This window comes from Ranitomeya imitator, chromosome 4 (assembly GCF_032444005.1).
Source record: "Ranitomeya imitator isolate aRanImi1 chromosome 4, aRanImi1.pri, whole genome shotgun sequence".
Classification (NCBI taxonomy): Eukaryota; Metazoa; Chordata; class Amphibia; order Anura; family Dendrobatidae; genus Ranitomeya; species Ranitomeya imitator.
The window spans coordinates 620,350,154-620,364,176 of NC_091285.1; the positions used below are offsets into that span (position 1 = coordinate 620,350,154).

At 45.8% G+C, this 14,023-nt stretch overlaps 1 protein-coding gene across 1 annotated transcript in view; it reads right to left on the reverse strand.

Moving 5' to 3' along the window:
- The window catches only part of SNRNP200 (small nuclear ribonucleoprotein U5 subunit 200), a 73,030-nt gene that overhangs the window by 57,168 nt on the left and 1,839 nt on the right, over nt 1-14,023 (reverse strand). The window contains exons 2-9 of the mRNA XM_069766616.1: nt 12,940-13,103; nt 12,486-12,657; nt 11,873-12,065; nt 9,524-9,579; nt 9,336-9,434; nt 8,948-9,100; nt 7,850-7,949; nt 7,576-7,712 (exon numbers count right to left, since the gene is read on the reverse strand). Coding sequence (XP_069622717.1) covers nt 7,576-7,712; nt 7,850-7,949; nt 8,948-9,100; nt 9,336-9,434; nt 9,524-9,579; nt 11,873-12,065; nt 12,486-12,657; nt 12,940-13,103 — 1,074 coding nt within the window. The remainder of the gene's footprint in view (nt 1-7,575; nt 7,713-7,849; nt 7,950-8,947; nt 9,101-9,335; nt 9,435-9,523; nt 9,580-11,872; nt 12,066-12,485; nt 12,658-12,939; nt 13,104-14,023) is intronic.

Sequence of the window (14,023 nt, forward strand, 5' to 3'; positions counted from 1 at the left end):
ATACATTGCTTAACCCCCGCCTAACCCCGCCCTCTGCACACCTTCCCCCAATAGATCATGTAATATTGTGTTTTAGGAAATAAAGTCAGTCGTTGCTGTGAGGTTACCACTACGTGTGGAAGCATAAGCAGACTCTGAGTTTGAACCAGCATTGTGTCTGACTCATTCTTCACTCCGGTACCACTACTTTTAATCTGATTTGGAATGACTGGTGGATGAAGGGTATTGTCGTGACGACCCCGACAATTTGGCGCCCAACGTGGGGCGTGGCCCGCGATCCGAGACCCCCTGGACCCATACCTGGACGTCCGTGGACGACACCCGTAGTGGCTGACCTCGAGGACTGATCACCCTCCAAGCACGGTAAGTGGAGAATGCATACTATGTATGTGTCACACTTGCCAGTGTTTCAGCCATTATTGGTTAGTCTGTGGTCTCCTTGGGTCTGGGGAGTGACCGGTCGAGTGGTGAGACCGAGCGCGATCCCGTGCCACGCTTCGAACCAGCAACTGAGAGAAATCGCACTCTGCGCGTCCTCGTGTACACCACACCTCCTCCACCGGTCATTGTACTCCATTCAACCACCCTACCCGTGACTGTTGCCTAGTAGTGATAGAGTGAAAGATTGAGAAGTTTGTGGATTGGGGCGGGCTTTGAGAAGGGATAGGAGACGTGGCCTCTGTGATATTGCACGCACATACATTGGTAATTAAGACGTCCCAAGAGGGGGACCACCAGAAACACTTGCACACACTTGCACATATCGGTAATTAAGACGTCCCAAGAGGGGGACCACCAGAAACACTTGCACACACTTGCACATATCGGTAATTAAGACGTCCCAAGAGGGGGACCACCAGAAACACTTGCACACACTTGCACATATCGGTAATTAAGACGTCCCAAGAGGGGGACCACCAGAAACACTTGCACACACTTGCACATATCGGTAATTAAGACGTCCCAAGAGGGGGACCACCAGAAACACTTGCACACACTTGCACATATCGGTAATTAAGACGTCCCAAGAGGGGGACCACCAGAAACACTTGCACACACTTGCACATATCGGTAATTAAGACGTCCCAAGAGGGGGACCACCAGAAACACTTGCACACACTTGCACATATCGGTAATTAAGACGTCCCAAGAGGGGGACCACCAGAAACACTTGCACACACTTGCACATATCGGTAATTAAGACGTCCCAAGAGGGGGACCACCAGAAACACAGTGGAGGGGTCTCACTAGGAGACCGCCTCCCAATGTTTAGAATATCGTGACAGGGCAGACTGTAATCACTGGTGTTCAGGTTAGGGAAAAATATTGAGCGCGAGGCTCTTTATTCATAGCACGTCGAACGTGAGGCTCCGTGCTAAGGACACAAGTGTTGCTGTCGCTGTCAGCGGCCACTGCAGAAGGGCGTAGTATTCTGTGAGTCATGTTACGTCTCTTATGGCAGAAGAAGTCCGTGCCCCACAGGTTAGATGAGGATGCTGTGGAAGTCAAGACAATAGTAGAGTCACGGGAGGGGAAGAAGGCAGTCAAGAATGTTGAGAGATTGTACAAGCATGTAGGATTGCCCTCATCAGGGAGATTGCAGCCGTCTACATGGCACAATCTCATAGAGAACAAAAAGGGCATGTTGAAAGATAAAGGATTGTTAGAACAAGCACAAGCTCATCTGCGAGTTGCGCGAGCTTTAAAGAACGAGGGATGGAAAGAGGTTGATGGAGAGGGAGGCTCAGAAGATGCAGAGCCCATGTTTGGTTATAAAATACCTCAATTATTAGTTTTTCTGAGGTGTTCTGGCATAGGAATTGTGTGAAGGTTTTGTAGAAATTAATTGAGTCTGAGAACTGCTGTATTTCGTCACTCTGTGTGGTTTTCCGAGACACCCAATGGGAGGGGTGAACCCGTGCGTGAATTGTTTGTGATTTTTCCTCTTTGTGCTGCGGGCCAGAGAAAGGGGGGCTAGCTGCGCTGAAGAATATGGAGTTGTGTATATTCTGTCCTTGGTTCAGTACGCGCTGAGTCCAGAAGAGTTTAACCCAGTCTGTATCAGCAGCTGCAGCGATCCTCACTCGCTCTCTAGTCCCCCTCCCCTCGCAGCTTCAAGGACACAACTCGCAGCTCGCTTCCTTATCAGTGGCCCAAGAAGCAGAAGACTTCAGCTCCAGCTCCCCCTCCCTTACACAAATCCAGTCTTACGCTCCAATATTCATTTTAACCCTGTGTCTGGAAATCTCTCTCGCCATGTTAATTCTCAGACCAAGACAGGACAGATGGATTTGTAAATATTGCGGTCAGACAAACCCAGACTGGAGAAATACTTGTATAATCTGTGCTGCAACCCAATCTAAGTGAATTACACTGATTCCTGTCCAGATAAGATCACATGTAGTGAAATAAAAAGCTGACACAGGATTGTGGGGACATTAATTTTGGGAGTAGGCTGACTGTAATCCTTTTGGGAAGGAGCTGTAGACCAGCATGTCGTGTCACCCCCAACCGGTCATCTAGTCACCCCCACCACCAGAGAACCAACCACACCAGGTAGTGTAAGACAGATACAGGAGTATTATCCCTGGAAGCCCTCTGACTAGCTAGCTACGCTAAAATAATTGGCTGACCCTGAGAACAAACCTTTCCCATTTTACAGACAAAGATAATATGATGGACGTATAAGTGCACCTGAGCAGACCTAGAGAGTTGGTGAGCCAAGATGATGGTCAGATGGTCCTTACGTTATATAACCCCTATGTAGATGACCATAATGAGATGTGTTATAAAAAAAAAAAAATAGGGGGGATAGTGTGTTTAACCCTGTCAGTTAGAATATCCTTATGTTATGCTGCTTCAGTATGTGGGTAATTTTTTGTTTTTTATTGTGTGCACAGACAGAGCAGGAAGCCATTGTTGCCACTGTTAGTTTTCGCAAGTATCTGGCAGATCTGAACTGGCAGGTTTCGGCCTCGAAACTTCGGTTCTGCCTTGGTCAAGTGATATTTTTGGGTCACTGTCTCCTTCAGGGTGCCAGACACCTCACAGAAGAAAGAAAAAAAAAAATAAATAGCCGTCAGCTACAAAAGATGTGACTGAGCTCCAGCGTTTCCTTGGACTATGTACTTATTGTTGTCAGTGAATACCGGACGCATCCCGCATAATGCTACCTCTCTACAAGGCCCTGAAAGACTGTTCAAGATATGGTGATGATTTTGGCAGACTCCACACAGGATACGCTGTTACTACGGAAGACACTGTAGTGCACGGAGCTGCACTCCCTCCCTCCCTGTCAGCACAAGCCAAAGACAGGCGGGCTAATATACACGGACTCACAGTATGCATTTGGTATTGCTCATGATTTCGGAGCCCTATGGACCAATCGAGGATTTGTTACTACTGCCGGGACTCAGTGAAGAATGCTGAAGCTGTTAAAACCCTCATGGACTCAATCGAATTACCTACTCAAGTGGCCATTATCAAAGTTAAGGAGCACGGTACTAAGGAACAGGCCACAGACTGTTGGTAACGCCTCTGCGGATATGCAAGCAAAAGCCGCTGCTCTTCTACCCGTTGAACAGACCATACAGGCTATGGTGACCACACGCTCTCAGCGTAAACAGTTACAAGAAACACTGACTCTACAGGAACCTGATGATCTATGCCAGACTGAGGTTTTCTGTCGGACCCCGCGAGACCGCTTAATGACGATGCAGAGAATGTCTCCAAAGGAAGAAGTGAAGCAGTGGAAGCTGATGGAGCACGTATGGACAATGGTCGCTGGAAAAAGGACCAACTTGTGTGTCTCCCTAAGCAGATGTACCCTGCTATTGCCACGTGGGCGCATGGGCCCACACATCGAGGTATCTGTCAGATCTGCAATCCCGGTCAACTTCAACGTGTACCCCCAAAGTATCTTGCTAAGCCCGACTATCCTTTCCAAAAGCTCCAGGTGGACGACAGGACCACATCACGTTGCCGAAGTCTGGAAGGTATGAATATTGTCTGGTGGTTGTCGACATGTTCTCCAGTTGGCCAGAAGTATTCCCCGTTACCAACGTGACTGCAAAGACCACAGCAAAGAAACTGGTGATGGAAGTTATATGCAGATATGGTGTTCCAGACGTTGTTGAAAGTGACCAAGGCCCGGCCTTTTCTTCTCATGTGTGTCAGGAGGTTCTGACAATGCTTGGATCCACTGTAGCCCTCCATACTCTCCACAATCCAGTGGGAAAGTTAAGAGGCTGAACGGCACACTGAAGGGACAATTGACCAAAATGATGCAGGAGACTACGGCTCCATGGCCAGGGCTCTTACACATTCGTACTACCCCTATTGCAAAACATGGCCTGTCCCCATATGAGATATTGTTTGGTGCTAGGTTCTCAGTTGCAAATTTTCAGTCTCAGTAGTTGTCAGAAGAAACTGACTGTGCTGTTCAATATGTTATTCAGCTTAGTAAAAAATGTTGCTAACACCCATGTTTTAGTTTCTTTTTCCCTTCCAGATTCAACAGAAACCGATATTTGTCACAATTTGAAGTCTGGTGGTCTTATGGTCGTGAAAAGCTATGTCAGTAAAACTTGAAGGAAAGAGCACCTGAATCCACGCTTCATACTGTAAAAGAGACCGGACCAGCGCTTACTCATAGTGATGATCGAAGGAAAATGTTGCTGTTGTTTTTGGTCCAGAGGCTGGGGGCCATCCTCGCCCCTACCTCCTCGGCCCCTATTGTAAATAAGAATTCCGGTGTCACTATTCTCTGGGTAAAACCTAACGGCCCCGGTAAATATCTGGAGATTTGATTTCTGCGATGTAGTCAAGTGCCCCGAGACTCAGCGGGTGGTAGAGGGAATTATCCAGTATTATATATGTGTTACCAGAGATAACAATTGTGCTGGGAAGATATTTTCATAATGTGTTTAACGGTGGATACTATGGGAATTTAGGCCATATACAGCTCCAGGATATTAGCTTCAGACCAACCAAGACCCCCGTTACCAGTACAGCTAAAACAGGCCCAGGTGAACGTTTGCAAAATATAGTTAACGAAGTAATCCCCATTCCAGGTCTCAGTTGGCAAGAAGTTTTCTCCATAGAAACACAAACAGCCCCAAGGACAAATTTATGGTTAGAATGGGTAAGATACAATGTCAGATTATGTCCCACTAATTCATGAAGCACCCAAACTAAAGGTCCCAGGGGGGATAACCGTATTTGCTGATAATTATACCTGCTATAATTCCCATGACACTACAGGTACACCAGTAGGGGTCTTCGAGACAGGGTTCTGCAAAGAGAACAGTTCCCTGGATACTGATTTCCTAACTAATCATACACAGTATATGTACGATATTTATTGGTTATGTGGAGATGGTAAGCTCCGTCCTAGGTTGCCTAATGCCTGGACAGGTCAATGTACCCTTGTTAAACTAGCTATGCAGTTCAAGATTTTACCTTGGGATCCAGAGACACCTGATGAATATACCAGAAAAAGGAGAAGTCTCGATCAGCTCCACATGAGTTATGAAGAAGATCCATTGGTAAATGTCGATGGCATTGGAATGCCAAGGGGGGTGCCTGACCAATTTAAAGCCGAGAACCAGATCTATGCTAGCTTTGCTTCTTTAATCCACAAGTGCAGATTAATAGAAATGTTGATTGGATCAATTACATATATTACAGTGAACAAAGGTTTGTCAATTTTACCTGTGATGCTTTCCAAGGTGTAGTTGAGGAGTTGAGCCCTAACACTAGAATGACCCTCCAAAACCGACTAGCCCTTGATATGATCTTAGCTGAGAAAGGAGGAGTCTGTGGGATGGTGGGAGAGGAATGTTGTACCTATATCCCTCAGAACTCTGGGGTAAATGGGAAGACCATCATAGCCCTTAAGAAGATAAATGGGTTAGCAGCAGAATTAAAAACTAATGCTGGAGTAGACACATCTTTCTTTTCCGGTTGGTTGGGTGGGCTCAAAGGATTCCTTCAACAAGCTTGTCTAGTACTGATTGCCCTTCTTGTAGTTGGATCGATAATCCTCTGTTGTGTTATTCCCCTGTATAAAAAGGTTATTGCTGAGGCAACTCCGACTGGCACCTTCCTTAACCAAGAAGTAGACCCACTAGAGTACGATGGTACTGATCCAGGGGAGATCCCTAAGTACGTCCCCCTCAAGAAGATAGACAAAACCCCTTTACTCTCAGATGATGCTAAGAGATTTAGTTTAGGGACAGCGGGAGAACTCCATGTGAAGCTAGTGAAGGGTTCAGCTGCCTGGAGGCCTCTCACAAGGGGAGAGCTTCTGAGGTGTCTGGATGAAGAAATCCACCTCCCCTTTCCCCATCACATGGACAGTCTCGAAGGATCTTTCTTTTTAGGGAAAAACTTAGTGTTTAGGGGGGATTGTCAAGGTGAAAATATATTTATCTTTATACTTTTTGTACTTTAATATATACTTATGCTGGGAAACAATAAGTTTTTCTTTTTCATGCTTGCTGATGCAAATTTAACTGTATTTAAGATGGCTCCCAGTATTCACCTTTGCCCCACTTTCACTCGGCTGAAGGAACAAGCTACACATTCCAGAAGGACAAGTATAATTTCTCTGGAAATGATACTTAAAGCGATGTGGACAAGATGTGGACAAAGGAAGATTCATCAGATGACGTCAGGACCAACCAGAAGGACTGAATACTAGATACATTGCTTAACCCCCGCCTAACCCCGCCCTCTGCACACCTTCCCCCAATAGATCATGTAATATTGTGTTTTAGGAAATAAAGTCAGTCGTTGCTGTGAGGTTACCACTACGTGTGGAAGCATAAGCAGACTGAGTTTGAACCAGCATTGTGTCTGACTCATTCTTCACTCCGGTACCACTGCTTTTAATCTGATTTGGAATGACTGGTGGATGAAGGGTATTGTCGTGACGACCCCGACAGTAGTACGTACCGATCGTCACCAAACAGATCAGATCCGTACACTATTGTATAGGGCATATTATCTTTCAATTAAAATTTGCAGCCTTTGTTTAGATATGAACACTTCTATTGTTTACAGCTCATTGCCTAGGAGACCGACCTCCGTAGCTGTCTAGCATGTAAGCACTGTGATGAAGTTGGCCAGCATTAGGAGGTAACTACGCGCTCTAGTACTCCTGACCAGCATCAAAACAATAAACAATGCTGACAAGCTCAACAGGGAGGAGCTTGTAAGCACTGCTTATGTTCTGCTGCCTTAGCAGTGGTGGTTGGTCTCCAAGGTAACAAGCGGCAAACAGAGTATGAAGAGGAAAAGCATACTCCTATCAGCCACACCTGTTATTAGCAGCAGCAGGCATAGGCTGATGGGAGTAGTAGTCCCACCAGCCAGACGCCAGTGACCGGAGAAAAGTGTTTTACCTCCGACCGCAGCTACAGGCTAAGCTGTCTTTTGACCACCGTGTCTGCCGCGCTGTGAAGCACATGACAGTGTGGCAAACACTAGATGTTCGGGCCCCCAAACTTTTTTAACTGTTAGGCCAAACCCAAACATCCAGGGGTCCACCTGTCTCTAGTCATTACCACTCACCCGAATCAAATCCTCCTTTTCGGTTTCCTGTAGCTGGTACAAATACTTGGATAATTCAGAGTCGGACTCCATTTTATTCATAATTCTCTCTTTTTCTGCTTCACTCTGAGCACTGGCCAACAGAGTACAATACAGAACTGGGGGAAAAAAAAAGAAAAACGATTCCAATAATTATTAGGTTAACTGAAAATTGTAAGAAGCTCAATATTGACAAAGAGAGATATGAAGCAGGTGGATATAAAACATCCTAATCCACGGGGAAGGGAGCACTCACTCATCATACGATGCTGTCTCAGAATCTTAATGAAATCGAAAGTGTTGAATCCAAGAAGCAGGACCAGCTGATTTTCACATTCTCGATCATCTCCTGCAGTCTAAATACAAGAGGGGGAACATGAATATTTACAAAAAAAAAAACTGTCAAAATGACTGCAGTTCTTAGGGTTACATAAAATAATACCCAGGGTCAAACAAGTTAAAGTGGTTGCCATTGCGTGATATATAGTAGTGATGAGCGAACGTGCTCAGATAAGGTGTTATCCGAGCATGCTCAGATGATAAGTGCCTTCAGTGTGCTCGAAAAATACGTTGGGGTCTCACGGCTGTTCGAAAGCCGCAACACATATAGGGATTGCCTAAAAACATGTTTTGTGGCTGTCGAACAGCTGTGAAGACATGCAGCCGCAGGGACTTGAACATATTAACCGAGCATGCCGAAGACACTCTGTTAGCACTTGAGCACGTTCGATCATCACTAAAAAATAGCCACCATATAATGAAAAGTCACGGCGTTAACACATTTCGCAATATTTTTATCAATGGATAATTATCAGCAAACAACCCCTGTTTAAAGGGAACCTGTCACCCCCAAAATCGAGGGTGAGCTAAGCCCACAGGCATCAGGGGTTTATCTACAGCATTCTGTAATGCTGTATCGACACTGGCGTTTCTGGGTCTCACGTGAGGTTGTTATGTCATGTAAGCCCTGCGCCCCGTCAGCGCTGGCTTCACTGTCCCCACCTTCAGATGTATTGAACATCAAGAGGAAGGTAGAGCAGCTTCTGCCCTACTGATGTCCAATATGTCCAAAGACGGGGACAATGAAGCAGACGCTGATGGGGTGCATGGCTTATGAGACATGACAACCTCATGTGAGTCCCGTGAATGTAAGTACCTACACCACTGGAACGGCGCTGGCACAGGAAATGATTATAAGTGTTTTTATTTTAACAGGACCATACATGGGGAACGAAAAGGGGTTGTCTTAGTAGTGGACAACCCCTTTACAATGCCAGACATTTAGGAAATACATTTTTTTGGAAATGTGTATACAAATTCAACTGAAGTATGGATATGCACGAAAAATACATACTTTTAAGATTTCCAGAACCTCGTCTGCTTTCTTTTGGGATACGATGGCATCATCATAAAATCTGCTCAGCTGCCTCTGCAACCAGAAGGCATCGATATCTCGAGGATGAAGATCCTTCTTTTTAGAACTCATGAGCTCTCCAGATGTTACAAGCTGAGGGAAGAAAGGAAGAAATGGTGTCAATAACAACGCACTGACCTTCAGATCAAGACTAAGCAGAGGACCATCTGCCTGGAGACGTATACTATCAAAGTGCAACATTTGAGCCATGATACACGAGATCCGCACAGCCAATGGCTTTGTATGAAATGAGTTGTAATGTGCAGGTAAGATAGGTACATACAAAATATAAAACTGCTATAATGAGAAATATTCCACGGCTTCTTACATTTGCAGATAGTGTCCCTCGCACAACAGCTTCATCTCCATCCATATCATCATCAGAGGCTTCATCTCTCACCTCACCATACACATCTTCATCCCCCACCTATGGGACAGGAAACATTTACACATATATTTAACACAGGCCAATAGACTATACAGAAGTCTCACCTATATACTGCACAGGTCACTTACCTCTTCATCGGATTCAAACTGAACATTGACCCCATAGGTCTCATCTATATTATCATCTGAAAATGTAAGAAGGAAAAAAAAAGTTAATGTACCGTATATACTCGAGTATAAGCCGAGATTTTCAGCCCAAATTTTTGGGCTGAAAGTGCCCCTCTCGGCTTATACTCGAGTCAAGGTGGGTGGCAGGGTCGGCGGGTGAGGGCGCTGAGGCATACTTACCTAGTCCCAGCGATCCTGGTGCTCCCCCTGCCGTCCCACGGTCTTCTGTGCTGCAGATCTTCCCCTCTTCAGCAGTCACGTGGGACCGCTCAGAGAAATGAATAGGCGGCTCCACCTCCCATAGGGGTGGAGCCGCCTATTCATTTCTCTAATCAGCGGTGCCGGTGACCGCTGACAGAGGAAGAGGCTGCGGCAATGAAGACCAGCTGTGACAGGCAGAGGGAGCCGGACGTCGGGACCAAGTAAGTATGTCATATTCACCTGTCCGCGTTCCAGCCGCCGCTCCATCTTCCCGGCGTCTCTGCGCTGTGACTGTTCAGGTCAGAGGGCGCGATGACGCATATAGTGTGCGCGGCGCCCTCTGCCTGATCAGTCAGAGCGAAGAGAGACGCCGGGACCGGACACCGGAACGAGACGCCGGGAGCTGCAATCAAGAGAGATGAGTATGGCCTTTTTTTTATTTTTTAATTGCAGCAGCAGCAGCACAGATTTATGTGGAGCATCTATGGGGCAATATGAACGGTGCAGAGCACTATATGGGGCACAGATATGGGGCAATATGAACGGTGCAGAGCACTATATGGGGCACAGATATGGGGCAATATGAACGGTGCAGAGCACTATATGGGGCACAGATATGGGACAGTATGAACGGTGCAGAGCACTATATGGGGCACAGATATGGGGCAGTATGAATGATGCAGAGCACTATATGGGGCACAGATATGGGACAGTATGAACGGTGCAGAGCACTATATGGGGCACAGATCTGGGGCAGTATGAACGATGCAGAGCACTATATGGGGCACAGATATGGGACAGTATGAACGGTGCAGAGCACTATATGGGGCACAGATATGGGGCAGTATGAACGATGCAGAGCACTATATGGGGCACAGATATGGGACAGTATGAACGGTGCAGAGCACTATATGGGGCACAGATATGGGACAGTATGAACGGTGCAGAGCACTATATGGGGCACAGATATGGGACAGTATGAACGGTGCAGAGCACTATATGGGGCACAGATATGGGGCAGTATGAACGGTGCAGAGCACTATATGGGGCACAGATATGGGACAGTATGAACGGTGCAGAGCACTATATGGGGTACAGATATGGGGCAGTATGAACGATGCAGAGCACTATATGGGGCACAGATATGGGGCAGTATGAACGGTGCAGAGCACTATATGGGGCACAGATATGGGGCAGTATGAACGGTGCAGAGCACTATATGGGGCACAGATATGGGACAGTATGAACGGTGCAGAGCACTATATGGGGCACAGATATGGGACAGTATGAACGGTGCAGAGCACTATATGGGGCACAGATATGGGACAGTATGAACGGTGCAGAGCACTATATGGGGCACAGATATGGGGCAGTATGAACGGTGCAGAGCACTATATGGGGCACAGATATGGGGCAGTATGAACGGTGCAGAGCACTATATGGCACAGCTATGGGGAAATAATGAACGGTGCAGAGCACTATATGGCACAGCTATGGGGAAATAATGATCTATTTTTATTTTGAAATTCACCGGTAAATGCTGCATTTCCACCCTAGGCTTATACTTGAGTAAATAGGTTTTCCCATTTTTTTGTGGCAAAATTAGGGGGGTCGGCTTATACTCGGGTCGGCTTATACTCGAGTATATACGGTATATAGTTACAGGGAGTCTGTCAGAGCAGAACAACTGCTCAAACCAAGCACAGATGCTCAGTGCACCATGGTGTCGCCTGTCAGTTCATGGCACCTTCCCACCACTTGTTTTCCATCTACTGTATATCGGCGGAAATGGATGGAGAACAAAAAGATGCGAAGGTGCACTGAAGTGTGCGGCTGCGCCAAGGATACCTCCGGTGTCAGTGCTTGGTTTGAACAGCCATTTTGAGCTGACAGACTCAAATAATAGGGTGGGTGACAGTATTGAAAATTTCGAAACGTCAACAGAAGTGACCTGAGGGATTAGCTATGGTGTGATTTTGTTATGAATTGCAGGCAACTCCATGTCTTAATCCTTGCTTTGTAAGAAATGAAACACTGTCACACATGCGTTTATTTTTTTTTAACTTCTCAAGTCAATTAAACTTGAAATCTAATTATTAGTATGCTCACCCATATTTTGAATCTCCTTGTCACCCCCATAGTCCGTTATCTTCTTGCCCAAGTTTACCAGCACATGGTAGCGCGTGTCATCTGTCTGGCCCAGGAGTTGCTCTATTTCTCTTCTTCTTTCCTTGTCTCGTAGCTTGTCATTTTTCAGCACGGCTAGCACCTCATCGGCTGCACCACAAAGGATGTCTCTTGGCTGACGTAAGAGAGCAGAACACATATCTACATTAGGAGACCAATCTTCTACTTTGGTATCTTAAGACCAACTTCCAATTGCAATTAGCTCAAAAGTGACTCTGTCCGCACAGAATGACTGTTAAAACTAAATCCCGCTGTTTGTTGCTTCACGATGGGGTTAATTTATAAACACCCCTGCCCCCATTCTTGAATGGACATATCTGGCTTCATGGAACCAGAGAAGAGCGGCGATAGATGAAAAACAATGGGAAAATGAATATAAACAATTGGCCCCGCCGTGATGCACCGAGCACCTGTACTTGGTGTGAATGGTCATTCTGTGCCAACAGTCCCTTTAATATAAATAAATAATAAAAGAGCAAGCAAATGGAACAATGTGAACCTAAGGGTAGGCAAAAGCATTACAACTGACGTGTACCTGGTCTCCTAGTGCCGCCTGTATGAAGCTGAGCAGGACTTCATAGGTCTCACGAGTTTCTTTGGTTTTGGGTTTATAGATAATCCCCACCATTTCATCAATTCCTTCTGATAAGAGGGTGAAACCTTTCATCTTGTTTATGTCATGTCTGTCTTCATCTCTCTTTCTCCTCCTGCAAGATACAATTAGATACAATTAGTTACAATTCTCATAATACAAACACTGTATGCTTCTGTGAATACTGAAGAGTAGGTCGCTGTAACTGAGGACATGAAAACAAGAAAAGTCTGAAGCGAATCATCGGCAAGAAGCAGGCGATGAGCAGCTATGATTTTGCCATGTACCAGGATGACTATAAAGGTTTTCTTTAGACTATTTTGCATTTGGAGTAGAAAACTAATCTCAGTGAAGGTAAGAAATGACAACAATGACTAGTCCTCGTGGCAGCACTCACTTAGCTCTTCTCTCCTCCTGCATTTGCGGTTTGGTTTTTTGGGCCTTGTCTCCCATGCGGGTCCCTTCCAGTTTTCCCACCAGGGACAGCACTTCTCCGGTGGGCTCATCTCGGCGGGTTCTATCGATCAAGGAACGATCTGCTTGAAGTACGAGGTTAGAGTTCTAGGAAAGAGAAAGCTGCTTGATCAGAAACACTAAGAAACGGCAGACTCTAAGCAAGTAAGATAGATACAATACCTGGACCCCTGGGAGTTTACATCTATCATGAATTTAACTTACATTATGGTAATTACCAGGACCGTGATGAACGCAATTTGTAGACCATAAAATATTAGCATAAAAATGATGCAAAGCATGAAATGTACAGTAACCTTCACAGCCTAAACTGACATGCCGCATCAACTTAGTTAGCAAATATTTTCTGCAGTGTGTATGAGATTCTCACAGAGGCTGTCTGGTATAGAAAACACTTTTTTTTTTAAGGCACAGATGCACTTAAAATAAATGAAAAAGTTAAAAAGTGGTAGGATAATCACCTTCCAGACCCCAGCTGATGCCAAACTCCACGCCAGCTATGGAAGCAATGAGTGCTCAACTTGGAGGGGACAGCACTGCTGCCGCCGGGAATCTGGTGCAGCAGTCAGGTGACGAGAAAAGCCTGACATTGAGCTGCTCTTCTACTCACCTGACCGCTGCAGCCAATTCACTCAAAAAGATGTCAGTTTGTTTTCCAATTGAATTGTACAGATTATATATTGGATAGGGAACAATATAATTAATGCTGGTGGTCGGACTGCTGGGACACTGAGCGATCCCAAGGAGGGAGTGGATTTGGACAAGCTCAGCTCCTTCCATTCTTTGCCAATGGGACACAAGGAAAAAGCCAATTAGAGATCTCCACTGCATCTGTCAGCCCCACTGACATTGAATAGAGCCGATGTCAAGCATGTGCACCTCTGCTTCATTCAAGATGGCAGCATTCAGAGCCTTCTTCGGCTTGCCGGGGGTCCCAGGAGTTGTAGCATATTGTACGCTATAGTATGAATGGATAGGGGATAACTTATGATTTTGGTGAAACCCTC